This window comes from Cataglyphis hispanica, chromosome 19 (genome assembly GCF_021464435.1).
Source record: "Cataglyphis hispanica isolate Lineage 1 chromosome 19, ULB_Chis1_1.0, whole genome shotgun sequence".
NCBI classification, from domain to species: Eukaryota; Metazoa; Arthropoda; class Insecta; order Hymenoptera; family Formicidae; genus Cataglyphis; species Cataglyphis hispanica.
The window spans coordinates 4,119,602-4,145,272 of record NC_065972.1 but is presented as its reverse complement, the minus strand read 5'-3'; the positions used below and the strand labels follow the sequence as shown (position 1 = coordinate 4,145,272).

General features: G+C 37.4%; 1 protein-coding gene across 2 annotated transcripts in view; it reads left to right on the top strand.

The window, feature by feature from the left end:
• The window catches only part of LOC126856661 (protein capicua homolog), a 78,740-nt gene extending 58,806 nt beyond the window's left edge, over nucleotides 1-19,934 (top strand). Inside the window, exons 3-4 of one of the 2 annotated variants that reach the window (XM_050605386.1) lie at nucleotides 11,828-12,067; nucleotides 18,409-19,934. In XM_050605386.1, coding sequence (XP_050461343.1) covers nucleotides 11,859-12,067; nucleotides 18,409-19,210 — 1,011 coding nt within the window. In that variant the 5' untranslated portion in view covers nucleotides 11,828-11,858 and the 3' untranslated portion in view covers nucleotides 19,211-19,934. Of the gene's footprint in view, nucleotides 1-11,742; nucleotides 12,068-18,408 lie in introns of both variants that reach the window. The other variant, XM_050605385.1, reaches the window with a different exon arrangement.
• The last annotated feature ends 5,737 nt before the right edge of the window (nucleotides 19,935-25,671 follow it).

The following is a 25,671-nucleotide window of genomic DNA, read 5'->3' as shown; positions in this document are numbered from 1 at the left end:
GCAGCAGCTGTTGCTGTATCCAGCGTCGAGTTAACTTGTTTCCCTTATGTCGATGTACCATCACGACTGTCGATAAAAGAGATACTTTTCGATAAACCTCTATTGAAAATAAAATCTAATTTTCAATCAAAATTAACAAATATATTTGATAAAATATCCTAAAGTAAAATGATCGGAAAAATGTGACAAATTAAAAAAAAAAAAATATTTTTTTATTTATTCTTCCTTTAAATTTTATTTCTCTTTAATGAAAGGAAATAAATGGAATACAAAAATATTAAATACTCCATAGACAAAATAAAAGTAATTAAAATCGATAAAATGAAATCGAATATGGGAGTGTGTATATGAAAGAAAAGATATAAATTGGCAAACTAACGTAAAGGTGGGTTGAATCAAGTCTCCTGCTAGAAGCGAGTAGTAGTCGGTGTTTTGAAAGGTCGAAAGACCGGTCAGCGACTGGACAATGGGCGGAAACAGGATTTAAGGATTCCGATAGCACCGTACGGCAGGATCCGAATTGGATTCGTATTAGCTACAAAGGCACAAAAGGTAGCAAATCCGATCGCATCCTCGGCTATCAGGATCGAGTTAAGATGCAGTAGTGATCGGTTGCTATTGCTCAGGAGTAACTGAAACAGTCGATATGCGCAATCATAATTTCATGTATTATTATTGTATTTATGTGTATAATTAATAAATTGTTACAATTTATATTATTTATTAATTACAACTTATTTCCTACAATATTAATGCTATATTAATATTATATTTATTGTATATTATATTCTATTATATTTCATTTTATATTATATTATATTAATATTAATATTATATTATACAATTTATAAATACAATTATATATTTCTTTTATTTTTTTAGGTATATATATAGTTTTCTAGATTTAAATATAATAAATTAAAAAGAGCAAATGAAAAAAATTCATGCAATGTAGAGTTAATTACGAAATAACGAAATAATTTGGAATAATTAATTTATATAATAATTTAACAATTTAATAATTATTAAAATTATTAAATTATTAAATTAATTATTAAATTATTATATAAGATAAGATTATATAATCATTAAAATTATTAAATTATTATTATTTAATAATTTTAATAATAATTCAATTTGAATGAATTCTTATAAATCCGAATAAATCCTAATCGAATCGCAACAGGTAAATTTTTTTTGCCAAAACGTTTGACAATAATCACGATTGCGATAATCGTATAAAGGGGCAGCGAAGAAGAATCGTGACACGCGAGCGTAGAAATTCATAGTCGGAGCAAACGACTTGTCTGGTAATTCCTAAGCGCCTCTCGCCGCTATCAGATAGCGTCTCTAATGTTCCTACGCTGGTATCTGCCGATTCGCTTCATTTCCGCGACGAAACGTGTATGAGGCATTTATGCGCGTCGTCAGTTTCTCGACTTCGATAATACACAGCGACTTTATCTGTGAACGAAAGAGACGGAGTGAAGCGCCTCTCTCCCTCTCCCGTTCGATTTATCTTTATTTTCGATATTAGTCATTACGGCCATATTTACACCCTATTTACGATTTATCGCAAGATACGCCGTGCTTTATTAAATAATATATTATAAAAGTTTAATTCTTGAGGTTGGGCACTTTCGAGATAAAACGAGAGGATGATGGAAAATTCTTGAAAAACAAAAAACAAACTTCCCTTCCTTTTTTCAGTATTTGATTTATTCGGAAAACTGCTTTACGTGTATCTATAATTGATTGCATTTTCAGATTTTCACGAAAACCAAAGTCATTTCAATTTTCGAAGGATCAATCACCGATTATCCCGCATAATTGCATCGCACCGAATAATATTGTATTCTCGCGGTGGTGGGGGGAGGAGGGGAGGCGGGGGAAGAGGGGAGGGTGAGTGTAAGGAGCAGTTATAGTTAATATTTCGGAAGGATAGCTGAGAGATAACGATCGCAATAACGAGAACTCGGCAAGCAATTACCTATGTCTGCCGTAGATTGCAATAGCAACGACTGATTCTTATATTAAACGCACGCCATTATCGTAACTCGGGCTCTCGCCCGAGGATAACGGAAATGGAGTCCGCACCGAGTTCATTTGCGCATACCTTGTTCGATAATTTGAACGCGTTGCGTCGATTAAAATAAGCCTCAGTGAGATGAGAAATCTCAAACGTTTAAATTATCGAACACGTCCAGCTTGCATTTTTGCGATCCGTCTTTTATTTTATTTTATATTAATATTTTATATTAATTATTTTATATTATATTGTATTATTATATTTCATTTTATATTATATTATTAGATTTTATTTTATTTCAAACAATTGTTGGCATTTTATATTAAGACATCGAATATTTCTTAAATTTTAAAAAAATATTTTAGAAAAAAAGAAAAATTACGTTTATTAAAATTTAGAAAATTTTTTCACGAATTAAATAGATAGAGGCGATGGTGTTTTTTTTTTTTTTAAAGCTCCGAGAGAAAGAGAATTTTGTCCTCAATCGCATGCCGGATAATTCGGTAATCCACGGAAGAGGCAATTTTCGCATAGAGTGGCACCGAACTCTCTCTCCGGATATAATACAATAATATAGAATTGTCCTTTCTTTCCTCTCGACCGAGGAAAAGGAAAGTTCTTCCGATAACGTTCACTGCTGGCTTACGTAAAGAGACGCGTTATTCTCGCAGAGGAAACTGAAAAACGCGGATTCGAATTACCCAAGAAGAGAATTACCCAAAGAAGATTCGCCGGGAAGGCAACGCAACGCGATCAATGCTAAAGAATAGATAAAAAACAATTTTGCGCAATTAATTGCGATTAATCGAGGCATTTTTTATGACAACAAAGTAAATGTTTTTAAATTGTTAATTAAAAAATTGAGGTGATTATGAATCTTAATTGAGGAATTATATATTAATAATTATAATATATTATAAATATTGTATAATCATAATTATAAATTATATATAATTATATAATATTCTATATAAAATTATATATTAATTATATATTAATTATATATTAATTATATATTATATATTATTATATATTAATAATTATATATTTGCTACAAATAATACAAAACGTTATAGATATCTTTTTACTTATTTATATATGTTTATATTGTTTTTTCTATTTCAATTTAATATAATTGGCTTGTAAAGAAATTTGTTTTAATTATATTTTGTAAATAAAATTTTCATGTGTTTGTTTGTGTAACAAGTTTAAAAAAAAAAAACACGGCATTACAACAAGTCTAGAAGGTTTTTTTTTACGGTAACATTACATTATCGATCATAGAAATGCTCGCTCAAAGTCAAATAATCGTTTCTCTTTCTTTATAAGAAGAGCGTTTGACAAGCTGCACCCCCCGTTTATCTTTCCCACAGATAAAGCTGCGATAACGTTTTCACTTATCGATACTTCCGCAAATCGATTACATAAAAGCAGAGCTCGTCGATTTGAGAATCGATGATTTTTGGAAAATTTATTAATAATTTTATAGGTGATGCGTATATTATTTCTTTTCACTCTTTCTCTTTCAAAATATATTATTTTTCATTCAAAATATGACTGCAAAATTTAATATTACAAAAAATGAAGAAGCAAAGGAGAATCCGAGACCTACAACATCGCGTATCATTATTACTTTTATTAAGAAGATAGAAAAAGCACTTATCGCGAGCAGGTTTGCCTTGTATCACGGGTCGAGTTTGGCACGAGAGTCAAACCGGAAAGGGTCGATCGAGTCGATAATTGGAAAAAGGGCCGTTGTCACAGACAGCCATTCGCGCGTATATACAGGATTAGACTGATAAAGGGCTTATTTGGGCCCTTTGAAAAAAAAAAAAAAAAACTCGACCATCACAATAGACGCGTTTATGAACGCATGCGTTCGATCGAACGAGCGCGTAAAATTCGTTGCAAATTGAAGACTAAAATAGCGCGTTAATTTAAAAAAAAAAGAAAAAAACGGTTTAGGAAACGAAGGGATAGATGCAGAAAGCTGGAACAACCCGCAAAAGAGGACAAATTGTTACGAATTAACGAGATGGAATATAAAGCAATGACGTACGAAAATAACAGGGTTATTTTCACTACGTCGTCATTTTATTTGCACTCTGTGGAAAAATATAAAATTCCTGAGAATTCTCTGGGAATTTTTTTTTTTTGTATTTGGAAAAATTAAGGAATTCTCATGGAATTTTATTGGGACGCAGGAAATTTAAAAAAAATTTTTTTTTTTATATCTCTATCTCTCTCTCTCTCTCTCTCTCTATATATATATATATATATATATATATATATATATATATATATATATAATTGATGATATATATAAATAATTGAATATGTACATATTTTTTAGTTTAATTCTTAGTGATAAAAAATGAAAATATTATGCAAGTAAAAAATTTTTATCTCAACGAAAGCTGTACGACAATTTTTTTACATTTATAAATCTAAAAAATTTATTTTAATTTTTAAAAGATTGCACCAAAAAGATTTTAAAAATATTCTCTTTATCTAGAACTTTGAATAAAAATATCTGAAAAAAAAGATCAGAAAATTTTTTCACAAGATCTTAATAGAGACACCCTGAATAAGCATATTCAATAAAAATTCCAAAACATTTTAAATCATATATGTAATATCGTGATCTCAAAGCGAGTGGATTCTTATTGTTAGTATACGAAGAATACAGACTGACGCGAACGAATGCTCGCTTTTTCGAGGCGTCGCTGCTTTCCGGACTAGGAAGTGGATGAGGGGGGGGGGGGGGGGGTTAGCCGTGGGGAGGGACGGAGGGGAAGGTTGATTCGAGGGGGCGGTTGGCAGGATCTTGATATTGCTGCTTGTATACCCGAGGCAATCGGGCTCATATCGAGCCACGACAATGTCCCCCGTAATGTCGACAGTCCGCCATTGTCCTCTATTGCCTGGAGAGAGAGAGAGAGAGAGAGAGAGAGAGAGAGAGAGAGAGAGAGAGAGAGAGAGAGAGAGAGAGAGAGAGAGAGAGAGTGAGTGAGTGAGTATCTTGGTCGGTCGCGCGCACGGGGTGCGACAATTACGCGACAGTGTCCTTAAAGGACACGACTTTTCTTTTTCAACCTTCGCTGCATTCTCATTCGATCTTCAACTCGCTTTTAGATCGGTCCGATCTTTTTATTCGATCTGTATTTTTTTATCCAAATTGCATTTATTCAAAAATTAGGAGATAAAAAATTTCTATTTCGCACTATTTCAATTTTTTTTTTTTTTTACTTCTATGAATAATTTAAGTAGTTAAATAATATACAACGGTTATGCAAAGAATGTATAACGGTAGTTGAAAATAAAAAAGTATTTTCCAAAGGCGATACGGAAAACTCGTGGTAGGTGGTCTTGCGAAGGGCACGGTTCATCGTGATTTCGGCTCGGCTTTGCCGATCGGAGGATCCGCCGTCTCGATATCGTAAGAATGGATCCCCGGGATCGTTAGTACCCGGCCTTGTCCGTCACGAGAGCGTTCATACGTCGAATCAGCGATCGGTCCGACACGCGAGTCCATTCCTCACAATTAGCGGCGATTCACAGCCGCACACACGGTTTCCCACCCACACACACACACACGTACACCGCGCGGATAATTATTTTCCGATTATTATTAATAGTACGAGAGAGAGACGAGACGTGCGGCCATAATCGCGGGGGATATCTAACGTGGCAGGAAGAGGGAGAAGGAGGGGAACGAAGATGGTCCTTCTGACAGGACTCTCGAGACCGCCAGGTCGCGGCCTCCGATCTCTTCACTCGATGTCTCGACTCTTTTATGTCGATCGGGCATTCGTGTGCCCGAGACACCCCGTATACAATGGATGTTTTGAATGATTCCCGTACACCATGTACCGCCACGTCACGTTCGCACACAATGTTTCTAAAGTGAATATCGGCCTCCTTTTATATATTGTATATCCGTTCTTAACTTTTTCTAATCAAGATGAATGAAATCTGAATTACACGAAGCTTGGTAAAGCGCTTTTAAATAAAATTTCTTTATAATATGCAGAGTGAGTCTTTTTAATCCCAACAGGCAAATATTTTGAAAATACACAATTTTATAAAAAACAATTTTTCAAATAAAAGTTACATGGTCTTGAGGAGGACGTACAACGATAACCTTGGTTTGACCTTGACACGTCCATTTAAGATCAGATAAAGGTCAACTTATTTTTTTTTTTTTTTATGGAAATCCATATTTTTTATTACATTTTCAAATTGAGCGAATTTAAATAAACATTTTTGGTATCTCAATAATTAATTTTTATATAGAGTATCAGAAATATGTAATTTTAAGAAACAAAACAATATATTCTTTTTTTAAAACACAGAAGAAAAATTAAAGAGATAAAAAACTACTGAAAGCGTGTTAAATCTGAAACTTCAAGCAGCAAACAAAATTTTTTGTCTATGTTGAATATTTGTCTGTTAAGATCAAAAAAGCTCTACTATATTTTCTCGTACAAGTTTTTCCTTTCCGTTATTCCAATTTTAAAGTAGAATCGAAAATGGATCCCGAAAAATCCCGTCAAGGGATACTTAGAGGTGCACCACTCGGTCAAACAGCGAATAAAGATTAATATACGTGCGTCGCCGGAGGGAGGGGTGCGGGGGGGGGAGGGAGGGGAGGTCAGGTCACCCCCGCGAGCCCCCGTTGACGTATTCCAGTCACACGCGCGTCCCACTCCGTCCCGCGTCGTCCCTTTTTCCGCGCGATGTATTCACGGTATGTAACCGGGAACGGGACTCTATAAAATACTACCCACACCCGTCGCCCTCGCATCCACCCTCTCGCCCTTCCTCCCTCCCCCGCGCTCCCACACCCCCGCGATTTTGTTCGGCCGAATAACTTATTGTGCGCGCTCTATTTTGATATGTCGAGGGCCGCGCGCTGAATACCGAATGCCGATATAGATTCGTTCCAAACAAAACGGAATTCGATTTTCGCCCGGCCGCTGGAGAAACGATACACAGAAAGAGAGAGAGAGAGAGGGAGAAAGAGAGACAGACAGACAGAGACAATCGAGTCTCGTTTATGACGAGATTTATGACGCGATCCCACCCGCGGAACTTCTTGACGTCGCGTATACAGAGTGTACCATAACACATAGTGTGTAATGATTTCTTTTTTTGACAAAGCTTTTCTTCTTGACAAAGGCGATGCTTTTTAAAATGTGATACATATTTTTGCGAGAGATGCTTTTTATAATTTATAGAAATAGTTTTGTTAAATATGTAGAATGTGCGGTAAGATACTAATGAGAAAAAAATAAGGGTTGATTGCTTAAACATTATTTTACAATCTCGATTTAAAATTTAAATTTGTTTTTCTAAATTAGATGCATAGCTTTTTTTTACTGTTTATGTAAATATTGTTTAAAAATTTATACTTGATAATTAAACATATACATGTCAAAAATGACATTTTATATTGATGAATTTTATTCTCATTTTATATAAAAATCATTTTCCATCTCAGAAGCTATAACTCAAATATATTAACGACATTAAGTACAAAGATGGACGCGTCAGCCTGAATACAAGCAGCAGGCGCGTAAAAGGGACGACAAAAGTCCACGGCGCGCGTTGCGATTAACTGAAACAACCGACTCGACAATGGAGTAATCAGCGAGCTTTTCGACGTCACTGTCGCCTCCTCTCGACTACCCTCTTGCCGTTCCAACCCTCCTCATAGCTTCTGACAATCCCTTCCTCGCGGGGCGCGTTTGTTGTCGCTTCAGCAATCACTACGATCATGTCCTGCTTTGTCATATTATATTGTTTTCGCTATTAAACGCACTGATTTTTGCGTTTTGTGATTGGATGAGACTTAAGTCATTAAATAACAAAAAGTATTTTTTTTTAATGAAATAAAGACAATATCGTATGATAAAATATTTATAAAAATTATGTACCACATTGTATATATTCTGAAAGATAAGAAACACATTTGGATGACACGAGTTTTACTTTTGCTGAAAAGTATAAAATATATCTTTCAAATTTAAGATAAAAATATTAGGAGCAAAGACAAACATATATAGTAACACAATCAATTGCCTTTTAAAAACATGAAGAAATAATTGCTCTCCCAAAATACTTATCAAGATTAAAATTTTGAAATCCGTGTGTCTCCTTAGATTCCTTTTTTCAAAGTATCACTCGCCAATTTGTGATCTCGATCTTTCTCTCTTTTTTCCTCTTCGCGTGACAAGGAGAACAAATGCGCCGTTATCTCGGAGTAGTATAATGAAGGATCATCTACTCCCCGGAGTAGATAAGCGGGCGCGATCGGCTGTCACGTCGTTCCATTATTAACCGCACAAATAATTCGCTCTCCAACGGTGTCCGTCAATGAGCGAGATACAACTGATCGGCTGTCGTTGCGGGGTCCCTTTATCGGCCCTCGTCTCTTCGTCATACATTCTGCCATTCACGGGGCGTGAACGCCTTTTATCGCACGTCGCCGATAAGAATCGACGCGAGGGGCGACGTGTGTCTCTTTTCGGCCAATTCAACGTCAGATCGACACGTGAAATTCCGCACGCTCCTCGTGTATGTTCAAAATAATTACATGGTCATTTAGTACGTCATTTAGTAAGTCCTCTGATGCTTGAGAAATTTCTCAGGCGAAAACTGGAGTTGTAAAAAGAAATGATCAGCAGTCGAAGAAAGATGCAAATTACTCTCAATTCCAGTGTTTCACAATTTTTCTCGTAGATTTTCATTAATCCCAAATAAATTCTTTGCAACTATTTGTTGACTATAACTGCCTACCTTACTTTGTTCCCAACTTGAGAGGAGAGTGCGAATTAAAATCATTTGCGAAGGAATCAGATATACTGCGACTGTAAAATTCTGCCAGAGGAGAAAACGCTTTCGAAATACAAAACACGATCAGGTGGACTAAGTGATTTTTCGCGATTTTTCGACGTCACGCACAGATGAGGGGAAATAGTGGGCGGACGGGTTTCACGGCCTCTGCCTCTTTCGTCGAGCACGGGGGTGCCACGCGACCGCTGATTATACCATTCATCGACTCGGCACGGTCCGCAAGAGGGTTGCGAGCGCGTAAACGCCGTAACATCTAATATACCCGCTCTTCTCCCTCCCCCCCCCTCTCCCCGCCCCTCTTCCGTACTTTCCCCGCCCCCCCGCTGCTTCGATCCTGAATGCTCGCTCATCAATGAAACAATTCGCTTCCTCGACGATCCCATTGTCGGCTCTTTAAGATCTCAACCCCTTCCATCTCTCGTTAATTAGCATCTCTTCCGTTTAGTAAAGTGTACGCAAAACTTTATCGTTTGAGTACACATGGTCCTTTTTTTTAAGTATATATTATATTATATCGAGTATTGTCATAAATCATAGGAAAAACCTTTTTTTTCTCTTTATATTAATTTTTTTTTTTATAATTATTATAAAAAAATATTATAATGTGTATTTAAGTTAAATATTGTTTATATATTACTATGCTAGCTTTATATTAAATATTTTTTTAGATTAAAAAAAATTATAACCTGTGTGATACTATGAAAATGTCAGTTCGATTTTTTACGAGCAAGAAAAAAGGTTCTATTTCGTTCAACAACAACAAAAAAAAAATACGTTGTCTATATGTCAAAATTTATTCATTTCTTTTATTTCTTCTTGGCGTGACACAGATTCGCTTTTCTGCGGGAGATGAATATTTTTCGCGTTCCGGAAATTCAATGGCGACGGCACGGTTCCCTCTTTATGGCAACCGAGAGATGTTGTCGCTTGCACACCAGCTCCCCTTGTCTCATTTTATGCCTTCTCTCTTTATCGCTTTTATCATTCAAGACGTTATCCAACTTTTCTCCCTCGTTGCATCCCACCAGCTCTCTCTCTCTCTCTCTCTCTTACACGCTCTGTGGAAAGACACTACCACAGCTGATAAGATTTATTATAAGATTTGCCTCTCAAGTTCGCTCTCCTGCTTGTGCTCTATTTTTGCAGCGGACAAAGCGAGAAAAGAAATTCTTCTTCTAATGAGTACAAAAGTGGTGAGTGATCGATGAACGCATCAGCAACATCACTTCGTATCATTTTATTCCAAATTCTTTATTTTTTTCGGCTTTCTAAAGCTTTTTTATTACATCGATAATATTGACACATAATTTCTTTTTATTGTGTTATTTTGGTTTTTTAATTTAAACATTTTATTAAAAATATTGAAATATTTTTTATCATGTTCATATACTTGTTGAGATTGATAGAGTTAGTCTCTCTTTGTCTGTTTGTTTGTGCAATTAAACAATTTTACGCATTTATTAAAAAAGAAAAGATTTGATATCCACATCAAAAAATCAAAAGTTTCCGGAAATATTTTTAAACCCTTTCATTACGCACACCCAAATGTTTTGTGCCTCTCTCCCCTAACTACCATTGTCTTCGAGGATGTATCAATGAATCGGATGCACGCGGCTGACCGCCAAAACGGAAGGTGGAGAGATCAGAAAGACGACGGAGGCGCGATAATCCGCGCGTCAAACGCACCCACGCCTCGCGACCTCGTTGTCTTCTTCGTGAGCGTGTGTATTCGGGCAGAGGGTGGGGGAGGGGAGAGAGAGGACGGAAAGAGAAGGAAGATGGAGAGAGACACAAATCTCTCTCCACCTGTTGCACGAACCCTCGTATCCGTAGACCGCCATGTCGACTCACCCACCAATCGACGATCGCCCATTGGATTTACGAAATAGTGGGGGTCGCGATATCGCGCCCGATTGGTCCGCGGCCAATCTTCTCTCCCCCGCATCCTACAGGAGCCGTGCAGCAACGCCGGCAGGCACAAAATCCGTCGTTGTTGCACGGGTTCGCCCCAGATGTGCGATCCATGTCACGAAAAGTTTCTGTGGGAGTTCTACTAATCAGTACACCAACAGGACTCGTGTTCGTCAGACATCAAGTTCGAGCAGGAGTGCAGCATCCCTTCCCGGATTGAAGATTTGTGATAATTAAGACACCGAAGAATTTTTTTTATAATTGAAGAAACCGAATTGACATTTAATTGAGATTGTGAGATTCTCCAAAGATGCGCATCAAGAAGCCAACAGAATTCAGTGATCAGTTGACAGTCGTTTAATTTTCTCGAAAGCGAGGCTGATGATAGAAAGATTTAACATTCTTCCTAAAACAGCTGATATTCATCTAGGATGTGCGCGATATTTTTGAAAACAATTTGGGCTTTTGAAAAATACACGATTCTTTTGAGGAACCTTCATTACTTGAATTTTCGTTCGAAGAGAGTTTAGAATTCTAATCTTTGAAGGATACTTGAATATCTGAATAAATAGAACTATTTTTCGGAAATACTTATCGCTAGCTTTTTCCCAGATGCATCGGACTCAGATAGAAATACCTCAAATTATCATAAAGTTTCCAAATATCTCTTAATAATTGCCAGCATCATCTTCGTACAGTGAATGTGCATGAATTTAAAAAAGGAGAATAAAAAGCATTTAATTGATCCCACGATCATTCAGAGTCAGTTGTCACTAGAGTGACAATAAAAATATTTAACAATCTGTCAAGTTTCTATCTAAAAAAAAAACGATAAATTAAGAAGATTCTCCGAATCTTCAATGACAACAAACCTATCTATATATCTATCATATCCTGAAAATCTGTTTGTGTTTGGAATTGTTAAGTAAAACAATTGTCAACAGATGTCAATCACGGAAAGTTACTTTATCCATGCAAGATAGGCAAGATCTATCGACCAATCGGAAATGTTGTGTATGTTCGAGATAGGCAATTAGAGCGAAGAAGACAAACCACACTCATGGATATGTCGTCCAAGACTCTGCACAACGAGCACATTAAGCGGCCGATGAACGCCTTTATGGTGTGGTCGCGTGGTCAACGTCGCAAGATGGCACAGGAGAATCCAAAAATGCACAATTCGGAGATCTCGAAGAGACTCGGCGCCGAATGGAAGTTGCTGACCGAGAGCGAAAAGCGTCCCTTCATCGACGAGGCGAAAAGATTGAGGTGAGCCCGCGAAATAAAGGCTGTTTGTTTCAGTCATAATTCAGTAACTTTTCTCATTTTTCTGGACCAGGCGTTTGTCAATTGGATATGTTGTCTGATTTATTTTGTTTTTGCCACTTTTCTTATTTAAAATACAAAAAAAAATCAGTGATAGAATCAATCATAGCTCTCGTAGAGGATGACATTTCAATCATAGCCAATATATATTTAAAAAAAAATTATACATGTGACAGATCTTTTTGTAAAATTAATAAATTGTACATGTAAGGCCAGAAGATTATTTTTGTGATACAAAGTGTATTTTTAAACGCACATCTTTAACACTTGAAATAAGTCTTTACAATACACACATTTTTACTCTAATTATTTAGAAATTTTCGACAAAAATACAATTTATTTTTTTAATATACATTGCTTCGTTCTTAGAGAGAAAGAGCTGTTGACATTTTATTAAAAATTTTTCCGTCTTATATTACAAAGTAATTACGAATAGTACACTTGTTTATAGTAAATTTATGCATTGCTTTATAGAAAAAAATATAAATTCATATTAATATTATATCATATTATATTAAAAGCTCTCTCTCTCTCTCTCTCTCTCTCTCTCTCTCTCTCTCTCTCTCTTTCTGTATTCTATAATAACATATTCACAAATGTAGGAGATGGAGCAAAATTTTGCGGTCTTTTTTCGATCGACGGGCGGCTTTATTTCCGCGGCGGCACTAATCGCTTTTTAGTCGCAAATACTCGAGGCGAGATGATTGCGTTGATCGGAGGGGTCCGTATCAGCGGCGTTATAGGGATCAAAAACGGCGGGAAACGGGCGCGCCACGCGATCGTCTCGTACTTCATAATACGGTACATTGTTACCGGGGATCTTAGGGGCGTGCTGTACCCTGTTGAAATAGGGTGAGAGACGGTGGGAGGGAAGGGGGCGGTATTTATAGAGCGGGGGAGACGACCTCTCTCTCTCTCTCTTTATTATCTACCCTGAATATTTAATCACTGTTATGAGTTTATTTAGCTCGCTCGAGCCGCGCGCCGCCGATTTTTCGTGCCCGACGCTCCCTTAAAACAGCTCTTGCCCTTTCCCCCAGCTCTCCCCCCGCTCTCATCCGCTCTTTTAAAAAGAGATCCCGCAATCTCGCGAGAACCTTCCTCTAAGAGTCCTCGTAACGTCTTGTAATTTTTTAAGCCTTGTCGAGTAACATTTTGCAATCTCGTCGAAAAAGGAGGTATTAATTTTACGAAAATAATTAGTACGTGTAATAATTAATTTGCGGAAATTAAAAGGTATTTTGAGATTATCTCCACTTCGCGATTGATTAATTTACGAATTTTTGGTAAATAATTTGAATAATATTTATATGAGATACATTAAATTTTTGATCATATTTTTGTTTTAGACGTGTTATTTTATATATTAATTATTAATTTTTTTTTCATTGCTCTTAAATGAAGCTATTTTATCCGTTTTTATTTATTTCATTTTAATTGAAAACAGATTTCTTGAAATAAATGGTAAATACTAAGTACTTCGTACGCTTTTCATTGTCTCTCTTCGGAAGGATTTTGGCAACGAGTTTAATAATAATATTCAATAATTGAAATAATATAAAAATCTCGTCGCTAAAAAAGCGAAGAAAAGGAATAGATTTATGGCATCCATTTTTTGGTAAATAATTTGAATATTGCACGAATAATATTTATGAGACGCACTAAATATTTGATAATATTTTTATTTTACAATTTTAGTATACATATGTTAATTATTAATTATTTTCTATTACTTTCAAATAAAATTATTTTATCCATTTTTATTTATATTAAATTAATTGAAAATAAATTTCTTGAAATAAATGATGCTAAATACTTTGCGTGCTATTGTCTCCGGAAGGTTTTATGGTGACGAGTCTCAATAATAGTATTCAATAATTGAAATAAAAATCTCTCGAGGTTAAAAGGAGCGAGGGAAAGGAATAGGTTTGCGCGAGGTACGTGCAGATTAAATTTGAGAACGATCTCTCCCGCTTCTCTCGCTTCTCGATCTCGTCCCGGGGAACAAGATTTAAACTGATTCCACGCTCTCTAACCCCGTGCCCGCGTTGCAAAATATCCCGACCTCGATTTACATTCCTCCCCGTCGGGAGAAGAAAAAAAGGAGGAAATGGAAGGAAGCGAGGGATGTTTTGCGACGTCACCGTTGAAATTTTTTCGCGATAACGCGTATAACGCTGCTGCTGCTGCTGCTGCTGCTGCGACATCGTCTTAACCCATCCGTAAATAAATTGCCGTTTCATCCGCGTGCAAAAAATAGATGATCGCCTTGATAAGCGATAATTAAATGCGAGATGCGAATTATTACATCTTGATTAATCCATCGACTTTAATTAACTTGATCAAAAGTTCAGTTACTAAATTCTCGCTCCGCCTCTTCGCCACCCCAACAAAAAAAAAACAAAATTTGTATTAATTAGCAAGTACAGATATTAGCAACTTCGTAATATTTATATATCCTCTATTCTCTGTACGTACATATGTAGGATTGTCGTATATTCAGTATTAGATGTCGAAGATAATAAATTTTCCAGCGATATTCCCTCTCGCTCGTTTCACTCACCGGCGTAGAAAAACGCCAACAAAAGGCCATATTTTTCCCATTCGCAAAATTTCTGCAGAAGAAAGATGTTAAAGAAAGATCGGTAGGTGCGAACGGTCATGAGAGTGTGAGGATGTTGGAGCGGGGAGAAGGAGGAGGGGGAGGGGGGAGGGGCAAAATCCGAGGGAAATTTCGACGCGGACGTGTAACGGCGAATCCGCTTTTCTGGCGGATGGCAGCGACGTCGGAGGACGAGGGGGTGAAGGGGCGGGCGGGGGATCGTAAAATAAAAGGGGGAAAACGTGAAAGGGGTGCGCGCACGGTAAGAGAGGAAGGGGTAGGGGGGACGAGAGGGACGACGGGATAAAGTCGTTCCGTTGGTGCCGTCGTCGTCGGTAGGAGCGTCGGGTTCCCTTGGACCCGCGCCGTCACTGGCCCGACGTAATCTGTCCGTTCGTTCACGGCGACTCACAATGTGGCCCCCGAGATAACAAATAAAGCCCCATTGTCGCAATTGTGTGGATTTAAAAGGATTTGCCCGGCTTCTCCGCACCCCCACCGCCGCCGCCGCCGCCGCCGCCGCCGCCGCCGGTCGCGTTCAACGATTCCTCTCTCTCTCTCTCTCTCTATCTCTATCTTTCTCATCCCTCTCGTCCCCCCCCCACCCCTCTTTTGCGTTTCAACCCCCTACGTGTGTTCCGTAGCCTCTTCCCGATTTCTCGCTTCTCTCATCGTGGCGAAACGGGCTTTTTACGCGCTTTGATGTCGCATATGAATGTTCCTTTGAAAGATATCGTGCCAAAAAATCTATTGACAAATTACGGTTCCATTTTGATTTCATTAATCAAATAAATTTTTTTATATCGACTACAATTATGTGAGATACAAGAGAGCGAGATGAAAATTATTTGTTTAGCTCAAAAGCCACGAGCGATAGCAAAATTACTCTACTCTTTGGCTCTATAAAAGTTAATTGGAATAAAAATTAATTTGATTAATTTTTTGCGCAAAAATTTGAAAATTTGCCCATAAAAAAAAATAATAGAAATTCTTACTTTTTGTAATGAGAAAAAATAAATATACAAAAGAGCAGATATGATATCCATTGATACTCTCCCAAAACTCTTGCAATGGAACACGATTAAGCGTCCGTCTCCGCGAATAGCGCTTTCGGTTGCGCGGCATTCCAGTTGACAATCGTAACTAATTGTTATTGTTCCTTGTCGCGACGCGGCGAGCTTATGTCGCTCATGGGGGATGATATAGCGCGTTGTTTATCGGTCGCCCAGGTGAGGGCGGTGGTGGTCGGAATTGTAAAGATTACGGGCCGATGTTTATGCATTTATGCTGAATTATTGTCGGCGCGGCTTTACCGATGTTTATGCTGATTTACGCTTTGTGCTATCTGCCGGGACACATTGTCCCCGGAATTATTATTCCGCGGTCGCGACGGCATTCGCGCCCCCTCCCCCCCCCGCTTTCTCCCCTCCCTTACCGAGCATCCTCTTGAAATTTCGAGTTTTGTGCCCGAAAAAATTTCTCCGCCCACACTCTTTCCCGCGTCAATCGAATAATCAGAGCATAGATTCGGGAAAAAATATCGTGATAATTATTGTCGTTGTTCTAATTTTATCGCAAGAAAAGAAAGATTTAACGTGGAAAAGGATTTTAAATCGCACAAGAAAGATCAATTATTTAAATAATATTTCGTATAAAACAGAAAATCAGCATTACATTTCGAAATTATTTAAAAATACAGATGTATGTAAAAATACAAATGGCTATATATAATTTAACATGATATGGATACGTTAAATGGTGACACTATATATTGTATTTCATATTTTATTTTAATTCATATTTCAACATAAAATGACTGCAAACTTTATTGTAATTTAAAATAAATTTTGTGCAAAAATCAACATATTTTTAATGATAAAAGTAACTTGGAAAAATGTTATTGACGGTTCATAGTCATTCTTACTCCTATTGTAGAATAAAATTAACATTTTTTCTAAATAAATTTTAATTTAATTTTTCAAATCAAATTTTAATAGATAAATTCTATTATTAATAATACGGAATATATTTATCCTGTTAAATTAAAAATCTATGCACATTGCGTTATTTTTACATTTTTTTTAGTTGTTTTAATAATTTAACATTTGACTTCAATTATTAACACAACAACAATATGTTAAATTAACACATAAATGTATTAAATATTTAGCACAAAAATTTTGCTATCTTTAACTTATCTATTAACAAGAAAACATAAATTTCCCAACTGTGTATTATTATAACGGCGTAAAATTTTTCGATGTTTTCTGACGTTATTGTCCTCGGTAGTTCCCGGGGTAAATTTTTTCGCGACGCTCGTTGTTAGAGAAAAACCACGGTGTCCACGTATCTCTACAATCCCTCCTCTCGCCCCCTTCTCCCTTTTTTTTATCACCACGAGGTGAGGCATAAATAAGCACTGCATTTGTGCGCCTCTTGGGTATATAATGGAGTATTATGTGTCGGAGATACCGCTGTTCCTTCCTCTCTTTCTCCGTCTTCGAAGACGAGGACGAGGTGTGTGTGTGTACAAGATACCTTACCTTAGCGCAAATATCTATGGTGCTCTGTGTCGTATCCTGGGACCGCGATAATACGTCCCATTGTATGCAAGACGGCGAGAGCGCACGGTTATTAAAATTGTGAAAAGGTGGTTATTTTTACGATATAATCGATAGTCACGGAGCAGAGTAAACATGATAAAATAAAAAGAATGACGCGCCTTATCGTATTTCGTGAATGAAAAACTATATACGTGATGTCCCGACACTTCACAGTTAGTTTCGCTTTTTAAGATATTTGTAATTTTATAGTCTTCCTAGAAAAAAAAAATTGGTTCTTGTAACAGATATTTATTTTATTTATATTAATAATGATATAATAATGTAAAAATATATACAATTTTAGATGAAATTCTTTTGTTACTGGAAAATTATTAGTCATTAAAATTGAAACTCTTCTGTTGCTGGAAAATTATTAAAGCCATTAAAATTGAAATTCTTCTGTTGCTGGAAAATTATTAAAGTCATTAAAATTGAAATTCTTTTGTTGCTGGAAAATTATTTATTAAAATTATTAAAATTAAGGGCCGTTAAGGACAAAGTTGTCAGAATTTAATGACTCTTGCCATCACGGGATGGTCACAGAATTTTGTTGTGAAAATTATTAGTCATTAGGACTTAACGCATTGACTAAATCACCACCGCGTTTCTCCAGTTGCGAAACTATTCAATTAAGCCGTCTTCCGAAAAGCGCTTCTGAAACCCTTCTCGACTGTCCCTTACCCTTTACTGACGTATAACGATGTCGGATTCAGCAGCGGCGTTATCTGCCGTAATGACGAGGCTTCGCGAATTCGTGTCGAGAAAATTGGGCGGAACAAAGTTAAAGAGAAAAATTAGCACCACTAGAGGAACCAATTTTTTTTCTTTATGAAAACAACGTGAGAATGTTTTATATATTTTTAATTTTAATCTTTTGAAAATATTTTATATATTGTTAAATTTTGATGTTTAAATATATACCAAAAATATCTATAAAAATTATCATTATTATTTTATTATTTTATTATTCTATTAATTAATGACATCACAATAATGACAACACAGTAACTACACAACACATAAAAGAAACACAAATTGATTTACAGCAACAATATTCAAGATTACCGTCCATCTTTCAGAGCTCTTCACATGAAAGAGCATCCCGACTACAAATATCGACCGCGCCGGAAGCCGAAGTCTCTGGTGAAGAAAGAGAACAAGTTTGGCTTCACGATAACGCCGTTGATATCGTCCGGCGACGGTCTGTCGAATCTACCACGTGGTCTCCTGCCACCACTGGCACCGCCCGCACATCATTCGTTGATGTCGCACGAGGACTTGAAAATCCCGCGCTTCTTCCCGCCGTTCCCCTACCCGCTCTATCCGCTGCAGCACAAGCTGGGCGACGACTTCAATGGTGGCAAACTGGCCGCCGACCTGGCCCTTCAAGCACTCTACAGTGGCGGCACCTTCTACCCGAGCCACCAGACAATAGCGTCCTGGCCGACTGGTTTGTCAGCGGCCGCTTGCCTGCAGCCCAACTGCAGTTGTCCCAGCCCGCCAAAAGAGTCCAAGAGGCCGTTCCCGCCAACCAAGATGGATGATCCGCCCTTCCCGAGCCCGGCCAGGGCCGATGACAATGCTGTGATCGCGGAACGAGAGGAGTCCCGATACCGGAAGCTCGAGGAAGACTTCTCCACCGCCTTGGAGAGGCACCATCATCATCATCATCATCTTCATCAAGAGGATCGCTCTCAGGATCGCTTCTCTTCGTCTTCCTCTTCATCCCCACCCACGGAACAGCCGGAAAAATCATCGACGACGACGACGTCCTCGGCGTCATCGAGCTGCAGAATCGACAACGCTCCTTTCTCCGTTCAGAGTTTGACGTCGAGCACCGGTAGTTCGAGTTCGGGCTCGCAGCGCGGACACATTATATGAAGACCGCTTCCGGTTCTCCCGGATCTCAACTTCCGGGGGAGCCTGGTGCCGGCCACGTGGCCGACCGCCGATTGGTGGAGGGTGACACCGATGCTCTCGCCGATTCCCCAGACGACAGTCGCGAGTCTCAGCACCGGCGTCGTCAAGGAGGACGTCGTGCACTTTCAGGACGAGCAGCAGATGAACGCGACGATCGTGTCGAGATCGCCGAGGAGCGGCGTCCACATCGCCAACGTGCAATGATTCAATGAATCGGCCTGGTGTACCTTAAAGTCCGGATGAATATCTCTTGGGTCATCTTATCATCATCATCGAAGATGAACCTTTTGTCTTGAACCTTCGTCCTATCGCGATATCCTCTTCTCCGATGAGGGAACTATTAAAACCAGTCATTTTGTAGCTTGGACATTTCGCGAACGTAATCTACAACTAGTGAAAATAATTGTGTATAATTGAAACGCTCTCTCCCTAAAAATAAGATAATATTGATCGTGTAATAAATAACTCCCGCGAAACTTGGGAAATAACTTGCGCGATCGCCGGAATCGCATTCTGGCGAACGAAAAGGAGAAGAGACAGGAATCGATAACACGCTACGGCCCCGAAATCCCACAAAGGGCGTCCGCAAATGGTCCTCTCGACCGGATCGTGCACGCGAAGCTGGATACTAGAGGAGTCCAATTTTGATGAGATAACCAACCCTCTCTTGCATGCCACATATTACGGGGAGCGGAGGGGTTGGGTGGGGGAGGGAGAGACGTCGCGGGGGATGGACGGACACGGTGTGGGGAAGGAGAGAAGAAAAAAAGCTCTTCTGGCGGAGGCAAATCTCTTCTTTGGGACGCGGCCGTGCGAAATAAGCCAAACGTTCTGAATGCTAACGTACGAGACGCGACGTACCCTCGATGACGACGACGACGACGACGACGCGTCCCGGTTTCGTTGTATTCGAAACGATTTTCGCGAGACGAAAGTATCGATACGATGAAATGGGAGACGCGTGGCTGACTGGCTGGTTGGCTGGAAGCAGTAGCTGAATTCTTTTCTAATATATTATATACGGGAAAAAGCCGGAAAGACGTTCCTCCGAAGGTTTGTCAAATATATCTCGCTCTATTTCACTACACAGTTGAAAAATTTAATTTAACGCAATATGAATATATATGTTAAATGGTGATACTAATACTGTGTTAATATTTCGACATAAAATGAATGCAAACTTTATAATAATTTTGTGTAAAAAAAATCAACATATTTTTAATGATAAAATTAATTTGGAAAAATGTTATTGACGATCCATAATTAATCTTACTTTTATTATAGAATAAAATCAACATTTTTTTCTGTAAATTTTGACGAATAAATCCTGTCATCAAAAATACGGAACATATTGTATATTATGTAAAATTGAAAATATATTCATATTGTATTATTTTTACACTATTTTTCAATTGTTTGAAATATTTAACATTTAAATGCAATTAACACAACAGCAATATGTTAAAATGTGTTAAATTAACACATGAAAGTGTTAAATATTTAATTAAATTAATATTTAAATATTTAAATTAATATTTGAATATTTAAATTAATATTTAAATATTCAAATTAGTATTTAAATATTTAAATTGATATTTAAATAATTTTTAAATATTTAGCAATAAAAATTTTAACTGACATTTTTTAAGATGAAAACTTTTCCAACTGTGTAGAGATTAATATTGAATATCCCGAATAATGTGAAACAGAATTGAGTTTTACTTCTCTAATTGCTTTGCAGACCGTTATTTACAGTGTTATTTACAATTTATTTGTTAATATTTTCGATAGTTTGATTTACATGGAAATTAAAGTAGATTATTAGATACACACGATCTTGTTTTGTTACATGCGAGGATTATTGTTGGCTGTTAAGGTGGAGTTGTAATATATTATCGCTCATTCGTCGAGAGAAATCCGTCGATTTACTCCTTCCTGTAGAAATTCCCGCTAAGTATCTCGAACGACTGTATAGCGAGCATGAGTTTCGCATTAGCGTGTACCCTAAAAACGGGAGTAAGATACAAGTAAACGTAAACCATATCTATACAAACATATAAAACATATCTTCTATCTTTCTCTCTTTCTTCTCTTCATTTCCCTTCTCTCTCTCTCTCTCTCTCTCTCTCTCTCTCTCTCTCTTTCTCTCTCTCACGCGACGTTCGACGAACACATAGCGACGCTTTAATTAATTCGGATTAATGACGTGCATGCGTCACATTAATCAACGCCTCGACGATTACGAATACTATTGTTAATTGCTGTATTATATAATGCAACGTTTGTAAATAAATCTTGATCCGAATTATAAGGAGATATTGAAATATTAAGAAAAATACCCCCCTCCCATTTCCTCAAGCATTTTCCGAGAAAACATGATTATTTATCGATACACATATAATGAAATTTTTGTTTATCAGTGAGAGATTTTTTTCGCCGTTGTCGAGTCATTTCTGCGCACTTCCCTTTTTTATCAAACTAAATCAGATATTAACATAAAGTGTAATAAACTCGGGTTATCGCAAGGCTAATATAATGTCTCATGCGAGCGTGTGTCTCGCGAAGTTGCGAGGAAAGCCGCGAAATTAATCGGCGAGGGAAAACTCGAGGGCAAGGTAAAGTTTCCTCCGTGCTCCTCTTCCAACCCCTCCCCTCCCTCCTGTTTCCTCCTTCCTTTACTCCCTCACTCCCCCACCCTCCCCAAGCTTCTCCGCGGAACCCCCGACTCGTCGTGTTTTATTTCTGATAGCGACGCCTCCGTCGCCGCCACGGGGACATTATCGCCACCGCAAAGGACCCTTTCTTCCCCCATAAAGGCAATCATGCTTTCTCCGCGGCGAGATAACGGCGAGAATGGCGGCCGGGAGACGTTTCCAGCCGTGGCGGGGGGCACGTTTCCTCCTTTCCCCCTGACAATCAGTGGAATTTTGCGATCGATCTCGGGAAGAAATTGATAAATTCATAAATTCTTAAAAAAAAAAAAAAAATATTTATAAGGTGAGCCATAAGTATGTTTTAAAATTTCGTGAGAGTGTTTCTGGATAAAAAGTATGAACATTAGACCGAAAATGCTTCGTTATCGAAATAATGGACACAAATAGATCTTATAATGACGGAGTTTTAGATCAGATTCTTTTTTCCCACGATATTGTGTCGCTAGTGTTTTTATTCTGGGATAGTGTTTGTTTACCAACACACGCTATTATGATGACTGAAAAAAAAAGGGGAAGGGGGTTTTAATGTAGGCCTCTGTAAGCACCTGAATATAATAAGAGACAACATACCTACAATCAAGTCAGTATACTCGAGGCAGTTCAAATTGAGCAGTACTAATATTGATACATTAATTTACTGTAACAGTGTAGAGAATGTTTTCATTTGAAGAAATGAGTGATATTCACGTACGACCAAATTGCAATACCAATTATTTCGATAACGAAGCCATTTTCGGCCTCTAATGTGCATCGGAACAATTGTTCATACTTTTTATCCAGGAACACGCTCATGAAGTTTTAATACATACTTATGGCTCACTCTGTAGATACAGGATGTCCCATTTGAACTCTTACACTATCTCTAACATCTTAAAAGCTATAGGTTTTAGAAAGAAACTTTTTAGACAAAAGTTGTTTGGTTTTGAGGGGGAAAGAAGATAGGAATATTAGTTGATTCTTGGATGGCGTTGTTAAAGTCATATCAAGGTTATTAATTTTTTTTTTAATTGAAACTCCTATTTTTCTTTACATATTCTTGTAGCTTACCTCGATAGCTTTTCAAAACGAAGTATTTTATCATTAACTATTTTTTGAGTTATTTTAATCTGATATATTTTGATATAAAATATAAAATATCTCTAGATATAAAGAAAATAATTGTTTAAAAAAGAAATTATGTAATTATTTACAATGTATTTTTTTATAACAATTATTTGTTTTTTTTTACATTGATAAGTTATCTCATTATTCTGTACATAAAAATATTATGATGAGATTATCGAGAAATAAACACTTTAATCAGAAAGTTAAAATGGCACCTGTATATATATATATATATATATATATATATATATATATATATATATATATATATATTCGAGAAATTTAACTTGCAGTGTACAGTTAACTTTTTGATAAAAATTTAAAAAATACTATGCAAAAGAATTTTTCGTTAAAATCGGTAATTTTATTATATATATATATGTGTGTGTGTGTGTATATATATATATATATATATATATATATATATATATATATATATAATAAAATTATCGATTTTAACAAAAATTCTTTACATAGTATTTTTTAATTTTTATTAAATATATATATATATATATATATATATATATATATATTGATAAAAATTTTAAAAATACTATGTAAAGAATTTTTTGTTAAAATCTATAATTTTTTATTATACAATATTAATTATCTATTATATTATCTATTATATATTATCTATTATATATAGGTAATTTTTATTATATATATATATATATATATATATAATAAAAATTACCGATTTTAACAAAAAATTCTTTGCATAGTATTTTTTTAAATTTTTTATCAAAAAAGTTAACTGTACACTGCAAGTTAAATTTCTCGAATTCATCTCTCTATCCAAAGTCCATTCGGCTCTATTCGGAATCCATTCTGTCCAGAATCGTAGAGTATCATTGGGAGTAACTTCTGTTAGGTCGCTCGAAGACGACGACGAGGGAGGCTGGTAAGTTTTACGGGTGACATATACAAAGGCGATGGAAAGAGGAGCGGTGGATACGGAGGGGGATGCAGCAGGGGGAGGGGGGGGGCGACTACCCTCTGACCAGAGAGAAGTCTACGTACCTCTCTCCATTAGTATGCGCGGAAGTATGCCGTGCTCGATTGTGGCGGGTATTGTCGTCGAAGAATGTCCTCGTTGCGCGTAGCTCCGCAGCTCCGGACGACTCCCGTAAGGAGAGACGTAAAGCGAATTCTAGTGAAATGTAATCACTCCTCGAAAGAGAGAGAGAGAGAGAGAGAGGGAGTGCGAATCGTGAGAGATTCCAAAGTATAATTTATCCGACGCGAACAAAGGGCCTGACATAACTAACAATATTGTTGCCTTTTGTTTCCTCTATTCTCCAAATTCAAAAAATTCTTGTTTCATAATTTAATCAAATTTTTTTATCTCCTTCACCAAAACACGCTAATTCTTACATTTTATTTCGCGAATTTAGATAATCTCTACCGATGATGTTTAAGTATTTAAAATTTTCATACGAAAATCAGATCTGTGTGTGTATGTGTGTGTATGTGTGACATATATATATAAAATAATAATTTATATCATTTATTAAAATGAGTCCGAAACAGGATCTGCTTTGAATTCTCGCATATCTCTCTCTCTTTCCTTTTCTTTGACTGCCTGTTTCTCTCTCTCTCTCTCTCTCTCTCACCGAGGATAAAGGATGGAGAACGTTTTAATTGCGCGCGCGCTCGCTCGGTGATATCAGCCGCGCTTTTGCGCGACGATGAGAGAGGAGGACGCGATCGTTTGATTGCGGAAAATGACGGGTGGCGGTGGGCGCGAGTGGAAGTTTTGAGTGGGCGTCGGTCCTAGTAGACAATGAGGCATTCAGGCATGGCATAATGCCGACTGACAACTGCGTTACCCTAGACAAACCCGAAATCACCGGCGCTATCGCCGCTCCAGATCCGATTATGCGAATAATAAAAAGCGTGATGAGGGAGAGAGAGAGAGAGAACGAAAAAGGGAAAGGGAGAAGGGGCGAGAGGAGGAGAGATAGGGCTCGCTAAAGGTTAATAATAGCGATGCCGCGTGGCTGACGCCTCGCCTCCTTTTATCGTCTTGCAACAAACACCGGCTTTATCGTACCTCGTATACTTCTTCTCGCATTTCGTCGCGAGATAGCCCGAAACATTTCCTGACAAATTCACAATTAATTTTTTTTTTTTTTTTGTAAAGATGTGACCAGAAATCCATTGACGGAGAAATTCAGAAAATTGATATCTTTTTGACATTTTTGACATTTCAAGACATCAAAGACCATGATATTGTTATATTTATTTGACAGATCTATCTGACAAGTTATATCTATCTTTAAAATCTCAGCTGACGAAGTAGTATCTTTCGATTGACAGATTATTTAGTCTCCACCCGCGAGTTATGTCACCGTCCCGTCGCGGGAACGGCCATGAGCGACCCGTAATTATGCATTAAGCGGGGGATCGTCAAGTCTGGCCGAAGTTAGCGAACTTGGTTAATTAGGAACGGTAGTCAGACGCTGCCTTGCTATTGTCCGGCGCTGTTGACTTCCGGCCTTCACGCCCGCCTGTCTCACTTCCCACCCCTCTCCCTCGTCATCGCCCTGCTGCTCTTCATCCCCTCCTCCTACCCCTTGCCGGTGAGAGGGGTCGCGAGGA